The sequence below is a fragment of the Piliocolobus tephrosceles genome, chromosome 11 (genome assembly GCF_002776525.5).
Source record: "Piliocolobus tephrosceles isolate RC106 chromosome 11, ASM277652v3, whole genome shotgun sequence".
Classification (NCBI taxonomy): Eukaryota; Metazoa; Chordata; class Mammalia; order Primates; family Cercopithecidae; genus Piliocolobus; species Piliocolobus tephrosceles.
In genome coordinates this window covers 119,972,878-119,995,482 of record NC_045444.1, presented here as the reverse complement: position 1 = coordinate 119,995,482, position 22,605 = coordinate 119,972,878, and the positions used below count along the sequence as shown (strand labels likewise).

General features: G+C 36.6%; 1 protein-coding gene across 4 annotated transcripts in view; it reads left to right on the top strand.

The window, feature by feature from the left end:
* USP40 (ubiquitin specific peptidase 40) overlaps positions 1 to 22,605 on the top strand; it is a 93,572-nt gene that overhangs the window by 6,471 nt on the left and 64,496 nt on the right. For 2 of the 4 annotated variants that reach the window (XM_023188587.2, XM_023188588.1), the window contains 6 exons: positions 1,768 to 1,932; positions 3,925 to 4,071; positions 6,958 to 7,101; positions 9,248 to 9,376; positions 16,489 to 16,584; positions 18,434 to 18,541. In XM_023188587.2, the coding sequence (XP_023044355.1) occupies positions 1,768 to 1,932; positions 3,925 to 4,071; positions 6,958 to 7,101; positions 9,248 to 9,376; positions 16,489 to 16,584; positions 18,434 to 18,541 (789 nt within the window). The remainder of the gene's footprint in view (positions 1 to 1,767; positions 1,933 to 3,924; positions 4,072 to 6,957; positions 7,102 to 9,247; positions 9,377 to 16,488; positions 16,585 to 18,433; positions 18,542 to 22,605) is intronic. The other 2 variants (XM_023188589.2, XM_023188591.1) reach the window with 2 other exon arrangements.

Sequence of the window (22,605 nt, the reverse complement as noted above, 5' to 3'; positions counted from 1 at the left end):
ATCCCTTAAAAAAAAACCGCTATATTGAGATATAATTTACATGCCACAAAATTCACTCTATTAAAGGGTTTTTTTTTTAGTGTATTCACAGAGTTGTTCAACCATCACTAAAATCAATTTTAGAAAATTTTTACCACCCCAAAAAGAAACTCCATACCCATTAGCAGTAACTTTCCATCCCCCTCAACTCAGCCACTGGCAACCACTGACCTCCTTTCTGTCTCTATAGATTTGCCTATTCTGGACATTTCATAGAAATGGAGTGATCCAGTAGGTGGTCTCGTAACTGTCTTCTTTCACTTAAGGTACTGTTCTCAGGGTTCATTCATGTTGTAGTATGTGTCAATAACTTCATTCCATTTTATTGCCAAATGAGATTCTATTGGGTAGATATGCCGCATGGTTTTTGTTTTTGTTTTTTTTAATTTAGTCATTGGTTGATAGATTTTTCTTTGTTTTTGATAATGAGCTTCACTAAGTTGCTGATTTCATACTTCTTAATGCTGTGAATTTTTTTTTGTTTTTTTTCTAAATAAGGTCTTGTAGAAAACCCTCTAGGACTGGACCTGCAGTGGTAGGAGAAGGTCTCTGTGGTACCTTCGCCAGATGTAGGATTGTTTAGGAACAGAGCTTGAAAACTTCCACAAGTTTTCTATCCCATCATAGCTAGTGATAGTAGATAAGTTTACATCCTTGAGGGTCTTCTATTTTAAAAGGCAAGATAGGAATCCTCCAGCTTTCATCCACTTTATCTGCTGCTCTTCACACGAAACTTTTTTTTTTTTTTTGAGTTGAGGTCTCACTCTGTCACCAGCCTGGGGTGCAATGGCATGATCATAGCTCACTGCAGCCCTGGGTTCAAGGCATCCTGCTGCCTCGGCCTCCTAGGTAGCTAAGATTTTAGGCATGAGCTATTGCTCTTGGTTGAAACTTATTTTTGAAATTGTCTTCCTTTATTGCCTCTGCTTCTGAATTCTCCATTTGTTCCTCTCCTTCCTTTCTACTTTTTTTGTTGAAGTCAATGGTGACATCCCTGTGCCAAGTCCAGAAGACACTTCTCTGTTCTCAGCAGAAGGAGCTCTCAGGAGCACTCACCACCCTCCTTAAAGCCCCAGTTCTTCCTGCTTCGTGGGGTCTCACTCTCCTGGCTCTCCCCACAACTGCTCTTCCTCTTCTCCACTTCTAAGTCTTGGCGCGCCCCTTGGTTTGGTTATAAATTTTTCTTAAGGAGAAGTTCACACATAGCTGCGTGACTGATAATGGATTAAAGCAAGTTCCATCAGGATTTTTTTCTCAGTAGCACTGAGTCTTGTTTTAGTTGTTTTTACTTCAAAGCAGTACATTCTAGTTCTTTTCTATTGTTGATAATTCAGACTATTCAGCATGTGCTCTGATTTCAGTGAGGTGTTCCTGTGCAGACACTGCCAGCTCTTAGACACTGGTCTGTGCCTAGTGTATCCCTCTCTCCTTACTGTGGCATACCATGTGTATGGTTTCCCACAAGAATAAATGCACATTCTGGGTGTCAAAGGAATTGAGTTATATGTACACAGTGAACACTGCCTGTTCATATTTTCATTTTTTAGTGTAAATAAAGATAGGTGGTAATGTCTTAACCAGCTTACAGCTTGTTTTGCTGAGTCATTCTTATGTTTGATCTTCGGATTGCTTGATAAATCTTGAGTTTTTATTGACTAGGGTTTTTTTTTTTAATGTTTTAAAAAATCTGAAGCCCAGAATTACGTCTAAAAGTTACCTGTTGTGTAGGAAATGAGGCAACATGATGTGCAGGAACTGAATCGAATCCTCTTCAGCGCTTTGGAAACTTCTTTAGTTGGGACCTCCGGTCATGACCTCATCAATCGTCTGTATCATGGAACCATTGTTAACCAGATTGTTTGTAAAGAGTGTAAGAACGTCAGTGAGAGGCAGGTAAATACGCTAGAGTATTTTAGTAATAAGTTATGTTGTAAATTATAATTCATGTCATTAAATGTATGATCTATAATACCACACAAGGATTAAAGTGTTTATTACTAAAAGTAATTTACTGAGTTTTTTTTCTTCTAACTACACATAAATCATGAGCCTATAATCCAGATTTCTCCATCTGGATTGAAAGAAGCAAATATCTTGAAACTTAATCTTTTATTCAGTACCCTAATATTTGGAAAATAGATTTAGCGATATTTACAAATAGAAGACTGTGGCCTCATGTGAGAAGCCAATGTCATCATGGTTGGAATATTGTAAAGAAAGTTAATTAAGGAGGTCATAAAAATAGATAATACTGAGGACTGAGGAGTGTTTAATTTGACAAACATCTATAATTAAATATTGGATTTAGTTTATTAATATTCTTCAGAACGTTCATTTATATATGTGTGCTTCTGTTTATATATTATATATAAAGCTATTGTAATCCTGTGTTAATTAGTATAACCTTCAGTTTTTTGTAATGACACATATTGCCCATTTAATCTAATTGGAAATTTCCTTTTGTAAATATAATCCTGTTTGCCCTACAAATCTTATATAGTCAATAATTTTTATCACTGAATTCATCACTGATCCTTTAATAAAAGGCTGCTTTTGTTATTTATGCCAAGAAAGTTTGTGTATTTGTATGAGGACAAAATTACCATTTTCAAAGTGTTAACTGCATTTTTGAAAATAGATATGTATATAAAAATATGTGATTTTCAGGAGGCTGAAGCAGGAGAATTGCTTGAACCTAGGAGACGGAGGTTGCAGTGACCCAAGATTGTGCCACTGCACTCCAGCCTGGCGACAGAGCAAGACTCCATCTCAAAAAAAAAAAGTGATTTTTTAAGTTTGGAAATAATTAAGATGTTGTGTGTGTTTTTGAATTACTGCATGCTTGACTTAGCTATGATGTAGTAAATCAGTATTTTCAAAACAATATATGTAAGACCATTATAAATTAAAGACATTAACTTTTCACATATATATTATAAACCATATACTGTATAAATGTAATTTTAGTACTTAAAATTTTCACCATGAGTTAATCATTTTCATTCCCCAAAATCTCTTAAAATAAAGCTGTTGCACACACATACAGAACTATAAATATGAATTAAATTTGCTGAATTGTAAGTGCTTATTACTAGAAATATTGTGATTCAAATGTAGTTATAGCAGGTTTCATAAACCCTCTTTTTACAAAATATTCTCTTGAATTTTCATAGGAAGACCTTCTTATCCTAGCTTAATGTAATTCTTTTTTTTTGAGATGGAGTCCCACTCTGTTGCCCAGGCTGGAGTGCAGTGGCGCAATCTCGACTCACTGCGACCTCCACCTCCCAGGTTCAAGCAATTCTGCTGCCTCAGCCTCCCAGGTAGCTGGGACTACAGGCATGCACCACCACACCCAGCTAATTTTTTTGTGTTTTTAGATATGGGGTTTCACCATATTGACCAGGCTGGTCATATAATTTCTTTCCTTATAACTTCTTCAGTATATCTTAAGGCAACCCTATCAAAAGAAGATAAAGAAATGGAGTTTATGTTAGAAAATTCAACCCTGCCCTTGCTCTTATGGTCTAGTCTAGAGTCTAAAACAGTACTGTGTACCTTGTACATATGCACTTCTGAATTCAGATATGTGTTTTATTGTGGTTTATATTTCCTCATAAAACAGATTTTATTGCATCTGCAGTAAATTCATAAACTTTTCTTATCAATTTTTTTCTGATATATTTTAAGCTAAATTATAGTTCTATTTCAAAAGAAGGATATTTAGCATTATGAACTTTACAACATCTAATCAGGAGATCTACATCTTTATTTGTAGTGTTTTAGAAAACATATATCTGGTTATTCCCAATATATGTGTGATTTGGTGATGTGTTTGTAAACCTCTGAAATTGTTTTTCAATATTATATTCATGTCTATTTCAGGAAGACTTCTTAGATCTAACAGTAGCAGTCAAAAATGTATCTGGTTTGGAAGATGCTCTCTGGAACATGTATGTAGAAGAGGAAGTTTTTGATTGTGACAACTTGTACCACTGTGGAACTTGTGACAGGCTGGTTAAAGCAGCAAAGGTAAAGACAGATACCTGCTTTTTCCCAGAGTCCCCACTTTGTACTTAGTATAAGTCAACTTGTATGAAAAAGTCTCGAGGATATACTTGAAGCTGTTGACACGAAGGATTGAAAAGATATTTACATCATTATCTGTAGTTTAATTTTTTACAATAAAGAATTTTTAAGGCTTTCAGCCCAACAGTACACCCAACTTCCTTCTCTCCGGGGAAAAGTTTATTTGTACCTCAGTGTTTCGTAAGTATCCCACCTTTTTGCAATTACTGTTGTGAAAAGAGATGTATATATTTTTATTTCTGCCACTGAGAAGCTTGTTGAGCTTTCCTTTCTTTGTTTACTACTTTCTTTGTTTACTACTACGAAAATAGATGGCTTTCTTCATTTTCTTAATATACAGTTATTTATAATCTTGATATATGTTCTTCCTCACTCTGGCAAATCCAATATAGCCTGACCTCCTCCACCAGGTAGGAGTACTTAACTTGCTAATTAAGGAATTTAACAGAATGCTTCTGGTTTTCTTTCTGTACAGGCAAGCAAAATATAAGATGAAAGAAGGTCAGGACTAAAGCAACTGATATCTTTTGCCATGTGAGAGCTAAGAGAGAAAAGTAAAACAAACCAATAAACGTAGAGTTCTGACATTTCTCAAATTTATTCATCACATTCATATATCAGTAACCATTCCTGTAGTATAATTCATAGTTATTTTCCATTCCGGGAAAGAAGAGACACTTTGATAAGAGGAGAAATGAGAGACAACTACTGTTTAGCTTAGTGGAACACCTCCCTGGTGTTATTTTCATGCATCCTAAGTTTTGCACATTCCAGCTCCTTTCTGATATGGCAGGGATTTATTATATCAGCACTTTGGCATTTCTGAAAATCCCTGTGCCACGTATTGGTGTTTTATCCTAGTACTAATGTGAGGTCTCTCTGTGCTTTACTGGCCAACCCTTTTGGGTCCAGGATATCTATTTGCTCTAAGGGAGACTGACATCTGAATAAATCTTTTTGGAGGACAGATTTTTTAAAAATGTTTTATGGGTTTTTTTTCCCACTTTATCTTCTAGCAGCCATTCATTTATATTTCCTTTTCACAATTCCCTGGGATTTCTCACTATGGAATTGTTCTTTAATGTATTTTTCACACACTTAATTTCCACCAAAAGCATTACCAATGCTAGTTAATTGCTAAATACTAGTAATTCATTAACATTAATATAAAAATGATTATTATAGATAAATGTATCTATATCTATGTATGTATATTAATACCATTTCCTCTGGTCTGGATGTGCTGTCTCTAACCTTCTCTGGCCTTCCTTCTCAGCTTCTTGTACCTATGGCCAATATGGTATCAACCCTGCTACTGTCATTATTATCTGCAGTGGTGACTTTCCCACTGCCGTGGGTGATGTGATGAGCTGTTTATAAACATCATCAACTTGAGCTCAGTTCACTCAGTGGTTACTGAACATTGTCTTAAACAGCTACCACAAGAGACATATTTATGTTATGCGGTCACTTCATTATGACAGAGATAGCATTATTCCTATAGCTGACAATTATTGAATTTTTCCAACAAATAAAATGAGCATTGATTTAGATAATACACAATACTGATTTTGTATCCTGGAGATCATAGATGAAACAGTAATAAAACCTTACACCCTATGCCTATAGCTTTCACCGGAAGATTGAACTTTATACTGTTTCACATGTATTTCCATCCAGTTTTTGCCCCTTCATCAAACCCAAAGAGAGCGGTTCATCATTTGCTTATTTTGTATTTCACCTTTGGTGTATAAACTTCAGAGTTTGGAATAGTGTTAGAAAGAGACCTACACATTCAGTTTTTGGTTAGACTTCATGTTCACATTAGCAAATAAGAACCTTTTGCTAAACAAATGTAGTTTTTAAATACACCTTTTATTGCATTTCTTTAATTCTCTTTCAGTAGAAGTTTTTTGATCTTGATACTTTTAAATTTATATTCTATGCATTGGATTTGTTGCATTCTAAGTTTATGTCTGACTATACTGCTAAATAAATGCAGATTTTCTTGTCTTAAGCAGTCTTTTCTCAGCCATATTATAGTTGAGTTACTTTTTTTAGATGCATTTTTAGAGCTTGTTTGAAAATCTACCATGTTGTTATATTGCTGGGTGTTTTTTTTTTTTCATTCAACTTGCTTTTTACCCACTAGATTTGTAGAACTGTTTTTTTAAATATATTTTTAGCACTGTTAGAGATATATGATTATGGGTAATTTTATATATCAAGGAGGATTTTTTTCTCCTCATAGACCAATAATCCCAGAGGTTGGGCACAGCTGATACTCTTAAAAAGCAGCTTAATCCCAATCAATAGATCTTAGCCCTTGGGGAAGTTAGAGGCCTTCTGCAAGTCTCGTGAAAGCTATGATTCTTCTCCTCAGAAAAAATACATATGCACATAGAATTTTTTATCATTTCAGATCCTTTAAAACAGGTTCATAGGTCTCAGGTTGAGAGCTCCAGTTCTTCACTGATTAGGAAGAACTGTAGACCTGCCAGGTAAAGTGGAGACACCACGTATGAAAGTAAAAGGCCAGAAATTGGGCAGGAAATAGGCACCAGTCATCAAATACTATTTCAGGATATCAACACTAAAGATAAAACTAGCTTATAAATTATTAATTGTAAGCACAAATGAGTGGCTCTACCTTTAGACTCATAAAATAGATGAGTTGATATCGAGTTATGTTGAATCCATGGTAATGAGTTGATGTAATAGTTCTCTTAGACCTGTGTCATAGGTTGTTTTTTCAGACCTTAAGAAACATTATGTATCCTTTTATATAACCCTGTTTTTAAAAAGCTTTGTAAATTTTTCTTTTAACAGTCGGCCAAATTACGTAAGCTGCCTCCTTTTCTTACTGTTTCATTACTAAGATTTAATTTTGATTTTGTGAAATGCGAACGCTACAAGGAAACTAGCTGTTATACATTCCCTCTCCGGATCAATCTCAAGCCCTTTTGTGAACAGGTTTGAACTATTTTATTTTTAAATTCTTTCTTTACCCCTCTCAAGACTGAATCTATTATTGACCTGATTTTCAGTTGGTTTATTGTGAGAATCTCTAAACCTTGGCACTATTGACATTTTGAGTTAAATTATTCTTTGTTGTGGGAGACTGTCTCATGCATTAGGGTGTTTAGCAGCATCCCTGCCCTCTACCTATTGGATGACAGTAGCATCCTAACTCCCCCTCCCTCAGTTGTGACAACCAAAACTGTCTTCAGACAAAGCCAAGTATGTCTTCTGGGAGGACAGCGTGGGCAAGATTGACCCTGCTCAAGAACCACTGATTTATTTACAGTCATTTTGAATTTCCAAAGTATAGATTTGTTCCCTTCTTTTTATTAAACCCTTCTTTAAAATATTTGAGATAAAAATTTAAGAACAAAATTAGAAGTTACCCTGCATTTAGAAAACTTACGATTAATTGGTACCACTGATTTGGATTTAGTTTATTTTACATGTAATAATGAATTTATGCATCTAGAAAGTCAAGAGGCAAATGGAAATTCACTAGTCTAGAATTTGTAATCCTTAAGATACAGGGAAAGAAGAGGTTTTGAAAACAAATTAATTACAAAACCAACCTACTTTATAAGCCATTTAAAAATGTTTTTTATAACATTGCTATACATGCCAAGGTCTGGGTGAAATGAGTAATTATTCCTTATCACAAATCATTCTTATATGTTTATACAGAATAGAACATTTATTAGCTAGCTATTGAGTTTCTGTGTAAAAAAAGTAATCTTTTTATAAACATTTCTTAAATTCAGTATCTTCACACATGGGCCTTCCTTTACTTCAAGCCAAATTATTGAGCTTTTTGGATTTTGTTGTTGTTGTTTGAATTACCACTCAAAGGTTCCAATATTCTGTTGCCCCTGAGGCTATTATTGACATACCCAAATAAATAATTTTCCCAGAGTTAGTTAATATAATTGTTTCTTGTTTTATAAAAGATAGTTTGTCACATGATTTTAGCATACTTTGATGTAACAAAACTGAAATAAGTGAAGAAATTGAGCACTTATCTAGGAAGTCCACATTAATTTTACTTTTGGATTTCTGTATTAATGGAAAAAAGTCACTGTGCATCTTTGTATACACCTTGTCTTTTGCCTGTACTAGACATTTTAAACTGCCCATTTAAAAAGTTTAATATTTTAAGCAAATAAATTCTGAAAATAACTGACACCCATCAAGGGGCCACCATATGTACATTTGAACATCACAGATGAGCGCTGAGTGAGTTTAGATGTCAAAGCCAGAAGAGAGCTTATATCATGTAGTTTTAGATCCCTCAGATGTGAAAAAGGCTTCTTTTTTCTTCTACATCAGAAATTTAAACAAACATCTTTAAAGTACCTCTTAATCTAAAGTAGCTTTTTATTTTATTTTGTTTTTAATTGCTAGTGTAGGAGTACATCTGTTAGATCACTCATGATTATGGAGCATATTGATTGTAGAAAATGTTGATCATAGAATTAATAAAACAAGAAAGAACCTCTTCCGCTAAACTGCCTCTAAACAAAACCAAATGATAGTCATAATTACTAAGTTCCTATTCTATACAGAGGACTCTAGTGTCAGGAGGGGTGATAGTTAATCTGGCTTTGACTTTGAGGCACATGACAACCTAGTTGAAATAGAGGACAATTTAAACTAGATATGTATCAATTTAAAAAAAGGTGATGCATTTTAAAAGAAGAGTGTGTCTATAAAATAGCATAAATAGGTATTGTACGAAGATGGGTTTCTCTTGCTAAAAATTTCTGCAACAGACTCACTGATAGGGTAACATGTTTCATTGTTTTATTGGCTTACATGATCTTAGCCAAAGTACATAAAAGTAACATATTTTTCAGGTACATGTGTTCATGGTCAGCTAAGAGGCAGAATTTGATTGGTGTAGTGTGACTGGCCATTAAATCAATTAATTTAAAATTAATTAATTTTAAATTTAAAGCCAATTACTTGAATTCATCTTTACTCTTAACAACAACACTGAAGTTTCTTATTAGTTTCAGTAGTTGAAATTATTTTTTCTTTTGATTATTATCTTAGCATTTTATGAAAACTGTATCAATATTTATCTTCTTTTTTCTTTTAGAATGAATTGGATGACTTAGAATATATGTATGACCTCTTCTCAGTTATTATACACAAAGGTGGCTGCTACGGAGGCCATTACCATGTATATATTAAAGATGTTGATCATTTGGGAAACTGGCAATTTCAAGTACGTATAGAAATTCATTTAGAAATATCTTTGCAATTTCTTTTCTATTCCTATTATTTTGTTGAGGATATTTTGTTTACCATTTATTTTATATCCACTCTGTAGAAAACTTTGATAGGCACTGAAAGTTAATACAGATACAAGTTTTAAATTTCTATTTCTAAATAATTTCACACATACAGAAAAATTACCAGAATAGTAAAAACACCTCCTGTATACCCTTTACCTAGATTCTCTGATGAACATTTTGCCACATTTGTGCATGTGTATACACAGACACACATTATTAACATTATCATTATTAATGCGAACCGTTTGAAATTAAGTTGAAGACACCAGGTCCCTTTACTACTAAATACTTCAGTGTTTATCTTCTAATACCAAGGATATTATCTTACATGAACATTGATTAAAATCAGGATCTTCTAACATGGATATAATACTGTTGTCTAATACTTAGTTATGTTCAGATTCCACCAGTTTCCAGTTCATATCCTTCATGGCACTTTTTCCCCCACTCTAGTGTCAAATCCATTGGCAAGCATGGTATTTAGTTATCTCTGATATCTCCTCTAATCTGGAACCATTCCTTACCTATACAGTTACTCCATTATCATAAGGAGATAGCACAATTCCTATAGCTGACCATAATTGAATTTTTTCTGAAAAATAAAATGAGCATTGATTTAGATAACACACAATATTAATTTTGTATCCTGCAGATGGTAGGTGAACATGTGATAAAAACAATAAATCCCACGTCTATAGCTTGCACAATAGGATTTAAGACCAGGATGAATTTTGTCCTGTTTGTTATAATATGACTGTGTAGTCATGTCTTTCATGGTTGCTCTTTGAAACAGTGCTCAATAACCACTGATTCAATTACATTTAAAACTTTGATCTTCCTAGAATGGTTTCCTGTGCAAGGTATAAGAAGGATTTTTTTCCACTTGAAAAAATTACCCATTTCTATTTATTGAGTAATCAGTTTTTCTCTACCAATCTACTATGCCAGTTCTATTATGTCTACTGTTCATTTTTGTGTGAGTCTGTTTTTCAGCTCTCTATTCTATTCCATTGTTCATTTTTTTCTATTCCTAGACAAATACCACATTGTCAATTTCCATAGCTTTATAATAATCTTGATCTCTGGTAGGACAAGTCTCCCTACATGCTGTTATTCTTCAGGAGTGTGGGACCTGTCTTCATTTTTTATGCTTCTGTGTACATTTCTAGAATCACCTTGTCAGTAGTCTCACAGATGCACATGTGTGTGCACATACACACATACACACACATACTCAATGGGATTTCCGGTCTTCATATGTGCACAAGATATACTTTTTCATTTTCTAAAGTCCCTTTAGTGTCTTACTAAAATGTTTTATAATATTTCTCAAAAAAAAATTTACAGATGTTCTGAGGGAAAGTGCTAACTGGTGTCTAGTTCCTAGGAAATTATAATCTATTACACATCAACCCCAAACACAGATATATGTTCTGTAAAGTTTGGATATGAAAAAAGTCAAACTGTGTTCTACCAGGAATGTGTTTTCCAGGGAGATGGTCTATGCCTCAATTTTGTGTTTTCTGGAGTGTTTGTGGATGGTATATTGAAATGCAGCTTTCTTTAGTATGTTGATTTTATATACTAAAATATATAAAATATTAAACAATGTATATACTAACAACCAATAATATTGCTAAATACTCTTATGTTGAAGTCATCTGTGGAAAAAGACTGTTTTGTTTTACCTGTCCAAATCCTTTGCCTTCATTTCTTTTACTTACTGCAGTGAATGGAACTCCCGTTCTGGCTTGGGAAAGCTGTACAAGCATTGCTCTCAAGTGCTTGTGCCACATTTGCCAAGACACCATCTTGTCGGGCACCTTCCCAATTAGATGAAGTGAGACACTTGTTATCCTCATCAGCTGTGTTTCGGCCCTCAACGTTACCATGTTTAATTTGAGCTGATCCGTATTGTGTTACTATACCTTCCCTTGAACTACCTTCTTGTATTTTTAGTTTCCCGTAGTAGAGAATCCTTAAGAAAGTGGCCTTCTCACTCTGCCTTAAACTCCCCTTAATTATCAAATAGGCTTTATTTTGCTCTCTAAGATGAAGCCTTTCGTTAGATTCTGATCGAAGCTTGTCACCAGGTCTGGTAAATGTTTATTATGGTGTTCATTTTTTTTGCCTTGCCCATTCCCATTGCAGTTTGTGGCTCTTTTCTTCCAGTTGTGCCTCCAACTGTTGTGACTTTTTTCAATATTGCTGTGTCTCTCTTCAGTCTTAGAAAGTGCTCCCAGCCTCTCTGTCAGCCCAGCCACCTCAATGTCTGCTACAGTTTTTGCTCAGCCAGTTTGAAGATTTGAGGTATTTTTCTAGCTGCCAATATTTATCCTCAGTTTTTTGATGCATCAAGTATCTATTTGCAATTTCATCTTCACATTTATCTTTGAGGTCATGCACAAAGGCAGCTTCACACTCTGGTGAGACAGCATGTTTTCAGAGTAGTGATTCTCTCTTCCTTGACTTTCTTTTGGGTTGTGGTTTCCTGGACATCTCTTGTGCAGTTTTGTGCTCATTTCTTCAGAATTGATCAGCTTCTTTCTAGCAGCATCAGGATCTCTCCGCAGTTCTGTGACATGACTCGAAGGGCAGACAGGCATTCCTTCATTTGGCTTCAGTCTCTGCACTGCCTGTCCATTTTTTGAAGCTCTAACACCTTAGCAAGGTCTTTCTCAGGGCGTAGAGAACAATAGAATATTGTGCTTGGTATGTTTTCTTGTTAATGGCTGTCAAGCATCCCATTTAATTTTCTTTCTTATTGTTCTGTTCTTTAAGAATCACTAGCTTTTCATCCAGAGCTTCATGGTATTCAGATAATGATTTTATGCTTTAAGAATTTCACCTGCAGTAGATATATCTGGTGGACACTGTGTTTGTCTCTTTACTACCATTATTCTGACAGATCCCCTGTGCCCACGAAGGGTCCCAAATATTCTAATCGTAGCCAGGTAGTGTTCTTTCTACTTATAGTTCAGCAATTACTTCTTCCCTTTCAAGGAACTGTGCTCTGCGTACATGGAGTTCTTTTAGTAGGTACTGCCTGTAAGGAGTAGTTTTCAGGACCAACCTCATGTAATTTTCCCTGGGTTAAAGCCAACATTGTAGTCTCTCTTAGTGTGCCTAGAAGATGATCCCTTTCTTCTAGCATGGAGGCCACTAACTGCAAAACATAAATGTAGATGTGGCTATAAAGAGGAGCCTGATCCATGCCTCCAACTTCCTGGGGGGACTTCGGCTTCACAGATGGTTGGCATCATTTGGAACATCATCTTGCACATTTGAGGAAGTGGGGCAAAGAAGGCTCCATGACAGCACCCAGTTGGCAGCTCTATGACTGGACCAACCTGTGCCAACATGGCCAGGGTCAGAAACTGGCAGACTGGAGGGGACTGGGCCCAGCCTATATGTCACCTGGATCACCTTGTCATGTGTTGGGCTCATAGGCTCAAGCATCATCCCTACAATGCCGATTTGCCTCTTCCCTCCTGTCATTTTTAAATCTCTGACTCCATTGTCATACATTTCTTCAAGCACGTTAAACATACTTATTTTCTTATTTTCTCTCTGATAATTGCAGCATCTGAAGACTTTGTAGGTCTGACTTGGTTATCTTCTGATGTTGCTGATTCTATTTCCTTGTGATTTTGGTATTGTGGACTGTAGGCTTCTTGCTTTGTTTGTTTGTTTGCTTTTTAAGAATTTGATTGACGGGAGTAATTTGAGGACTGAGTTAAAAGTGCCTTCTTCCAAGAAAGATTTGTGTTTGTCTCTAACACAAGCCTGGGATCACTACCAGCCCTTAACAACATGAAAATCAACTTGATGGTTTTAGAGCAAAACAACCAGTAGGAATTTGGGACACAAACCACATGAAGACCTATTTGTGATTTAAGGACATTTTTCCCCCTTCATCCAGTATCAAGTGATTTGTTTTTTCTAAGACCACTCGCCTCAAACTTACTAAATTTTCTTAACTATCTCATACTCCCCAACCTTGCCAGGACTATCCTTCTGGGTTTTGCCCATATTCCAACAAATGCTTCCATTCCTCATTCCTATACTAATACTGTGCCTTATTTTATTTTTCATCCGTGCGTCCAAATACCAACCATAGGCCCCAACCTTAACAACGCCCCTTAACAGCAGGAAGTAGCCAGACAGACCACGGCGCCCCTTTATCACTATTATCAATAAAAGGTTGGACTGTTTGGACGAACGGAGGCAAGATGGTGCACTTCTGGGTTCTTCATCCCCCCTCCCAACTCTTCCCGCGCGCGCGAAAATGCAGCCAGCGCCCGGGAAGGTGCAGATCAACTGGGCATGTGCCAGGTGACGTCAATCCGAAGAGACCAAGATTTACCTGGTCGCACCTGTGGAACGCCCCTGACACGCCCGTGCCCCGCCTATTGCCCTCCCACTCCTAGAAAAGCCACTCTTGGCCAGTGAGCCACGCGGCCTTCTCACAGCCCCACTGCTGTCGGGATGTCGGGACCATGGGAAGTCCGTCCGGGAGCTTCACCGGGGGGACTCTGTCGGCCTCCTTTGCCGGAGGCCGATAGAATTCTCCCCCACACCTTAAGTGACCAAAAATAAACTTGCAGTTTTGCTCCTACACTTGCCTACCCGCTGGTTCTTTTGTGCCTGCTCTGGTGGTCTTAGAAAAACAAATCATCAAGGTCAAGGCAAGCCAGTTCCTCATTGTCCTTTATTGTAAGGTGGATTTTTCTCTAGGTTGTGCTTATATTGAAGGTATAGCCATTTAGGGATTCCAGCTTTTTGCTGCATTTTATCATTGTGATATATTAAAAAGTATATATTTGGTCATCCTTTCCAGTTCCTATTCCTAGCACAGAGCTCCTTGGAATTTCCTGAGTGATTGGAGTGTCTTTTGTTATTCATAATGGGCCCTTTCCACCATACCTGAGTTGATGTTAATGCAGTCACTCTTAGATGCCTCAGGATGGAGGCTGGTTGCCAGAGAAGCCAGTCCCATTATCAGAGGGTTGAAACTTTCCACCCTGCTTCCCTGACCTTGGGGAGGGGAGAGAGACAGGAAATTGAGTTCAGTCACCAATGACCAGTGATTTGTTTAATCAGTCAGGCCTCTGTAATGAAACTTCAGTGAAACCTCTTGAAAAATGAGGTTTGGGGCCTTTCTGGGTTGGTGAACACATTTTCATGCTGGGAGGGTGGCCACCACGACTCCACGGAAACAGAGTTTCCTGAACCCTGGGCCCTTCTGGACCTTGCCCTATGTCTGTCTCCATCTGGCTATTCATTTATATCCTTTATAATAAAGTGTAGTGTAAGTTCCTGAGTTCTTACTGTTATTCCAGAAAATTATGAACCTGAGTTGGGGTGAAGGGAACCCTAGAATTCGTGTTCAGCCAGGCAGAAATGTGAGTACCCTAGGGACCCCGTATGTGGTTGGTGTCTGAAGTAGGGGACAGTCTTATGGGACTGAGTCCTCAACTTATGGAGTCTGTGCCATCACCAGATAGTGTCAGAATTGAATACAATTGTGTGACACCTAGTTGATGTCAGAGAATTGGAGAATTGATTGTTGTTTGAAAGATGAGTCCCTCGACTCCCCCCTTTGGGTAGGCCTAGGCTTTCTGTCCCCAACTCTGTCCTGTATGGGCATCAAAATGGAAGTTCAGTGTCATCAAGATCAGTGTTTTAGTCCATTCAGGTTTAGGCTGCTCTATCATAACACTTAGACTGGGTAATTTATAAATAACAGAAATTTATTGCTCACAGTTCTGGAGGCTGGGAAGTCAAGATTAAGGCACCAGCAGATTTTGTGTCTGTGAGGACTTGCTGTGCTTCATAGATGACATTTTCTTGCTGTGTCCTCACATGGCAGAAAGGTCAAACAAAACTCCTTCAGGCCTTTTTTATAAAGGCACTAATCCCATTCACGAGGGCTCATCTTTTGTGACCTAATTATCTCCTGAAGACCCCACCTCATAATACTATTGCACTGGTGATTAGGTTTCAATGTATGAATTTGGGGGGAACCTAACTACTCTGGCTATAGCAGTTGCAGAGCCAGAGGCCTCATCTCTGGATTTCTTCCCCACATTCCCATTTCACTTTTTGACCTCGGAAGAGTTTTCCCTGATGTTCTTGCAAGCCATAGTGTGTTTAAGATGTTTTTATTTGTTTTGGTTTTACTTTATCTACCATTTTTAGTAATTTTGTAGCAGGATGATTGTATCTGGCCTGCCATATTTTTCCATCACTTATTGATTATTTATTTTTGGCTTGCATTGTTTATGACTATATTTCTGGTTTTAAGTCAATTTAAAATACTTTTGCAAGATGGCATGTATGGAAAAAAAAGGCAATGAAAATAACTTACCAGGGGAATTTTGACATATTCCCCAATACATTCATAAAATGGGGTGAAAACTTGGATGATCAGGAAATAGAAAGGAGTATTTAAGCTGAGCCTGGCCTGCAAAGATGAGTAGAATTTCCTTAGGTCAGCACAAGTGAATGAGACCGTACGGGACGAAGGCCAGAAAATACTTTGAACTGAATTTTAATGAAAACTCCACATATCAAATTATGTAAAATGTAGCTAAAGTAGTGCTAAGCTGGAAAATATTCAACGAGGAGCTGGAATTCAAAACAAGGTCTGCCTGATTCCAAGCATATGCAGATGATTGTGATGTTTTTACCGCTGTTTCATCATCTTGAAACCTTTTTCTTTTTTTTTTTTTTGTTAACTTCTTGCTCTGTCACCCATGCTGGAGTGCAGTGATATGATCACGGCTCACTGCAGCCTTGACCTCCTGGGCTCAAGCAATCCCCCCACCTTAACCTCCTGGCTAATTTTTTTTTTTATTTTTTGTAGAGTGTCCTGGTCTATGTTGCCCAGGCTGGTCTTGAACTCCTGGGCTCAAGCAGTCCCTCTGCCTCGGCCTCCCAAATTGCTGGGATTACAGCTACTACTGTGCCTAGCCAACATTCCTATTTTGTTACTTTTTGAGTGGTTAGTGATGGAAACTCATGTTGTTTTCCTTCCTAGGAGGAAAAAAGTAAACCAGATGTGAGTCTGAAAGATCTCCAGAGTGAAGAAGAGATTGATCATCCACTGATGATTCTAAAAGCAATCTTATTAGAGGTAGAGTATGTGTGTATAAGTAATTGTGTGTATGTATGTATTGTGTGTATGTGTGCATGTGTGTATATATGTAAGAATATATGCGGTTTAGTTGCTAGATGTGATATGATATTATTACCATTCATAGTCTTTTTCCTTAAGGACATTCTCTGTATCTGTATTTTAATGATTTTTGTGGGGATTTTCTATGATTTTAATGATTTTTGTGGGGATTTTCTAGTTATGAATGAAATACATATTCATGGTAGAAAATTCAAGAAAAAAAGACAGAAAATATATAAAAAAGATGAAAAGTATAAATAGGCCAGATACTGACAGTTACTGTAAGCACTTTGATATATATTCTTTGCATTCTGTTTTCTTTATGTTTATTTACATATATTGGAATTGGGTTATGATTTTTTTGGCTATTATTGTCATTTTAAACCAAATTGAGCTTTACTAAATGCTGTTTGCAATTTATTGCATTTCTATATTATCCTTTTAATGTCTATGTGACCTGAAATTATGTCCCCTTTTTCATTCCTGGTAGTCACTGATAATATCTCAGGTATATGACTTTTAAAGTTTGTTTAATATGCTGTTTTAAATATGTGAGGTCTTCTTTCATTTATTCATTCATCCTTAATAAATGATTTGCTATACTTCCTGCTAGGGACCTGGGCTGAATACTTTAATTATATTGATCTATGGTGACTGTATGAATTTACTAGGGCTGCCATGACAAAATGCCACAGACTGCATGGCTTAGATGATAGAAATGTATCTTCTGATAGTTTTGAAGGCTGAAGTTCAAGATCAAGGTGTTGGCAGTTTAGGTTTCTTCTGAGACCTCTCTCCTTGGCTTGCAGATGGCTGTCTCCTTCCTGTGTCCTCACATGGTGTTTCTTCTGTGTGTGTGCTTCCCGGTGTTACTTTATCCAAACTTCGTCTTCTTCTGAGAATGCCAGTCAGGTTTACTTAGGGCCTATGCTAAAATGGAAAACAGCCTTGTTTTACCTTAATCACCTCTTTAAAGGTCTAATCTCCAAATGTAGTCACATTCTGAAATATTGTAGGTTAAAAATGCAACATATGAATTTTGGGGAGATACAGTTCAGCCTGTCACAGCTACATCTCACCCCCTTTTAGAACTTGTTTATACTTCAAAACATTTAGATAAGACATTAATAATCTTTGTTTTTGCACTTACGTATTTCTTCCACAATTCTTGTTTAATATCAGTAATTTACATATTTAAATGAAAAATTCCTTTTTAATGTTGGGAATTTACCAAACCTTGGGCTACTTTTGATATTGCTCTTCAAATGGTTAAACTGTGGCACATGGAAAATAGCAAAAATCCAAGTTTTCTCAACTGAGGCTTAACCAGTTTTTAAAAAACTTTTAATAATAATTGTGATTGAGGCCGGGAGCGGTGGCTCAAGCCTGTAATCCTAGTGCTTTGGGAGGCCGAGACGGGCGGATCACAAGGTCAGGAGATCGAGACCACCCTGGCTAATACGGTGAAACCCCGTCTCTACTAAAGAATACAAAAAACTAGCCGAGCGACGAGGCAGGCGCCTGTAATCCCAGCTACTTGGGAGGCGGAGGCAGGAGAATGGCGTAAACCTGGGAGGCGGAGCTTGCAGTGAGCTGAGATCCGGCCACTGCACTCCAGCCTGGGCGACAGAGCCAGACTCCGTCTCAAAAAAAAAAAAAAAAAAAAAAAAATTGTGATTGAATCAACTTACATGTTTGCTGTTCTAGGCATGTTTAATTAGGCATAATCCTGTTGGTCTCTTTGAATTTGTAAGTATGCAATTATTTCTCATCAGATTTTCTTAAGTGACTGTGTTTCTTTCGTAAGGAGGAGAATAATCTAATTCCTGTTGATCAGCTGGGCCAGAAACTCTTGAAAAAGATAGGAATATCTTGGAACAAGAAGTACAGAAAACAGCATGGACCACTGCGGAAGGTAATACATGGGATCGTTTTGGGAAGTTCTAGTCCCAAGAAATTTCATTATGATCCCAACAACATGAATTCCTTGCAGAAGGATATTTAAAATAGGTGAAAATAAAGTCACCATATTTGTATAATGGCTAGAATCCAACTAAGTTACTTATTAAGTATTACTTACTGAGTTACTTATCATAGAAACAAGAAGTAAGCAAAAATAGTGGGGAGCAACTCCTAAAAAATGTCAGAGTTCATACCCTAAAGCTTATCATTTTACTTGTACAAATGTCTTCAGGTATTCAACCAGATTTCACTTGATTTTTTTACACAAAATTCTAGTAAAGGAATTTGCCTTTTTATCTATGGTATCAAATTTATTGGCATAAACTTGTTCAAAATATCTCATTATCCTTTTAGTGTCTATAGAACCTGAAGCTATGTTCCATTTTTCATTTCTGATATTAATAATTTTTATTTTCTCATGTTTTTTCAACAGTCTTGCTTAGGGGTTATCAAGGTTTTTTTGTTTGTTTTTTTGAGTTGAGGTCCACTCTGTTGCCCAGGCTGGCATACGGTGGCACGATCTTAGCTCACTCTAACCTCTGCCTCCCAGACGCCAGTGATTCTCCTGCCTCAGCCTCCTGAGTAGCTAGCTAGTACTACAGGCATGTGCCACTACAGCTAGCTAATTTTTGTAGAGACGGGGTTTTGCCATGTCACCCAGGCTGGTCTCAAACTCCTGGACTCAAGTGATCTGCCCAGCCATCCAGTTAATTTTTTAAAAACCTTTTCAAGAAACCAAATTTTGCCTTAGATATAATTTGATGTAATGCTATTGATTTTCTCTATTGTTTTTCTATTTTTCTATTTCATGGATATCTGTTCTTATTTTAAAGTATTTTCTTTCTTCTACTTCTTGGGACTTAATTTGATCATCTTTGTCTAGCTGCTTGGGTTGGTAACTCAGTTTTTTTTAAACCTTCTAATACACACTTTTAAAGCTCTAAATTTTATTCTAAGCACTAGTTATATTCAACAAGTTATATTGTTGAATATAGTTATATTGCTGAATATAGTCAGACAGTTATATTTGGTAAGCTTTCATTTTCATTCAGTTTGAAATATTTTCTAATTTCTCTTATTTTTTCTTTGGCTCTTAGGTTCTTTGGAGGTATATTGGTTAATTTCCTAATATTTAGGGGGTTTCTAGTTATCTTTTCGTTATGTCAGTAAATTGATTTCTAATTAATGCCGTTGTACTTTGAGAACATACTCTATGTGAGTTCAGTTCTTTTGAATTTATTAGGACTTGTTTTATGGTTCAGAGTGTTGTCTATCCTGCTTAATGTTCTGTGTTCACTAAAGAAGTTGTTTTCTGCGTTATTGGAAGTAACATTTCACAAGTGACAACTAGATCAAATTGATTGTGTTCTTTGTTTCTTCTCTATTCTTATTATATATGGTTTTGCCTTTTCTATTAATTACTGAGGAATTTTTAAATCTCCCAACTATAATTGTGGATTTGTCTCATTTTTTTAAAGGAAAGTTTTTTGGTTTTTTTTTTGAGATGGAGTCTCGCTTTTGTCGCCCAGGCTGGAGTGCAGTGGCCGGATCTCAGCTCACTGCAAGCTCCGCCTCCCGGGTTTACGCCGTTCTCCTGCCTCAGCCTCCCGAGTAGCTGGGACTACAGACGCCCGCCACCTCGCCCGGCTAGTTTTTTTGTATTTTTTAGTAGAGACGGGGTTTCACCTTGTTAGCCAGGATGTTCTCGATCTCCTGACCTCGTGATCCGCCCGTCTCGGCCTCCCACAGTGCTGGGATTACAGGCTTGAGCCACTGCGCCCGGCTAAAAGAAAGTTTTGACAGTTTTTGCTTCATGTATCTTCCTGAAGCTATATTATTAGGTGCATACACATTTAGTATTGTTATTGCCTCCTGATGTGAAACACTTGCCTTTTTTTTGAGACAGAGTTTTGCTCTGTCACTCAGACTGAAGTGTAGGAGCACAATCACAGCTCACTGCAGTCTCGATCTCCTGGGCCCACGTGATCCTCCTAGCTCAACCTCCTGAGTAGTTGAGACCACAGGCACACCTGGCCACACTGGGCTATGTATTCTTTTTTATATTTTTTATTTTGTAGAGATGGTGTCTCCGTATGTTGCCCAGGCTGGTCTCAAACTTCTGGGCTCAAGAGATCCTCCCACCTTGGCCTCCCAAAGTGCTGGGATTACAGGCATGAACCACCACACCAGAAATGCTTGTCTTTATCTCTGCTAATATTCCTTGCCTTGAAATCTACCTTGTCTGGTATTAATGTAGCCATATAAGCTTTCTTATGCATGTGTGTCTCAGTATGAAGTTGGTTCTTGTTTATTTTGGAAAATTATGGTTTTTGAAGAATTGGTTCATTTATCTGAGGTGTCAAATTTGTTGGCATAAAGTTGTTTAAAATCTCACCATATTATCGTTTCAGTGTCTGTAGCATAGGAACTTATGTTTCCTTTTGCATTTCTGATATTGATAATTTGTCTTTTTTAGCTTTCTTTTTCATTGCTGGGGTTTATCAAGTTTATTAAACTTTTCAAGAAAACAACTTTGCCTGTGTTGATTTTCTCTGCTATTCTATTTTCTATCAGATGACAGAGAGTTTGACAATCTTTTTCTTTTTATTAGAATGTTTAGTTGTTTACATTAATATAATTTGTATAGCTGGGTTTTAATCTCTCTTACTATTTGTTTTCTATTTCTCCTCTATTCTTTGTTATTTTCTTGTTCCTTTCCTGCCTTCTTTTGGATTAACTAATAAATTTTTAGTGTCCCATTTTTATCTCTTTTGTTGGCTTTTTAATCTATGTATTTAATTTTATCTAGTGATTACACTATGTATAAATTAATATGGTAAATTACAAATTAATATTATACCACTTTATGTATACTGTAAGATGCTTACAATAGTATAATTTCATTTTCCCTTTCCCATTTTTCCTACTATTGCCTTCTATTTTACCATTACATATAATGTAAATTCCACTATACTTTACTACCTCTGCTTAAACACTTTAGTGACTTTTAAATAAATTAAGGAAAGAATAGTGTTTTATATTTATCTTTTCTGGAGTTTATTGCTCATTGTTTATCCATGTTTGCATTTGATATCATTTCCCTTCAACCTAGAGAGTTTCCTTTAGCTTTTCTTGAAGTTCAGAATTGTAGGTGAAAAGTGCTTTCAGATTTTGTCTGAAAATGTTTATTTTACCTTCATTTTTTAGTGATATTTTTGATAGATACAGAATTCTAGGTTAATCATTTTTGTGTTTTTCTCAGTGGTTTAGAGAGGCCCATTGTGTTCTGGCTTCCAGTATGTTGGATGAGAAGCCAACTGTCATTTTTTATTTCATTCTCTTGAATGTAATGTTTCTTTTTCTTGGTCTGCTTTTAAGATTTTCTTTTTATCTTTGGTTTTCAGCCGTTTGACAATAATGTATTTAGGTATTGTGTTCCTTGTGTTTATTTACATTTTATTGCTAAGTATTTTTAACATCTGTGGTCCAAAGTCTTTTTTAAAATTTTGGAAAAAATTTTGGCCATTATTTCTTCAATTTCTTTTTCTGCTGCATCTCTCTTTCCTTTTCTGGGAGTCTAACTATATACAGTCATCCTTCCATATCTATAGGGGATTGGTTCTAGAACCCCCAGATGACACCAAAATCTGCAGATGCTCAAGTCTCTTTCATGAAATGGCATAGTATTTGCATATGGCCTAGTCACATCCTCCTGTATACTTTGAGCTATCTCTAGATTATGTGTAATACCTAACATAGGCTGGGCGTGGTGGCTCACACCTGTAATCCCAGCAAAAGGGAGGTCTAGGCAAGAGGATCGCTTGAGCCCAGGATTTTAAGACCAGTCCTGGCAACGTAGCAAGACCCCATCTGTACAAAAAATTTAAAAATTAGTTGGATGCAGTGGTATGCACGTGTAGTCCCAGCTATTCGGGAAGCTAGGGTGAGGGGATTGCTTAAGCCCAAGAGTCCAAGGCTGCAGTGAGCTATGATCATGCACCGCACTGCAGACTGGGC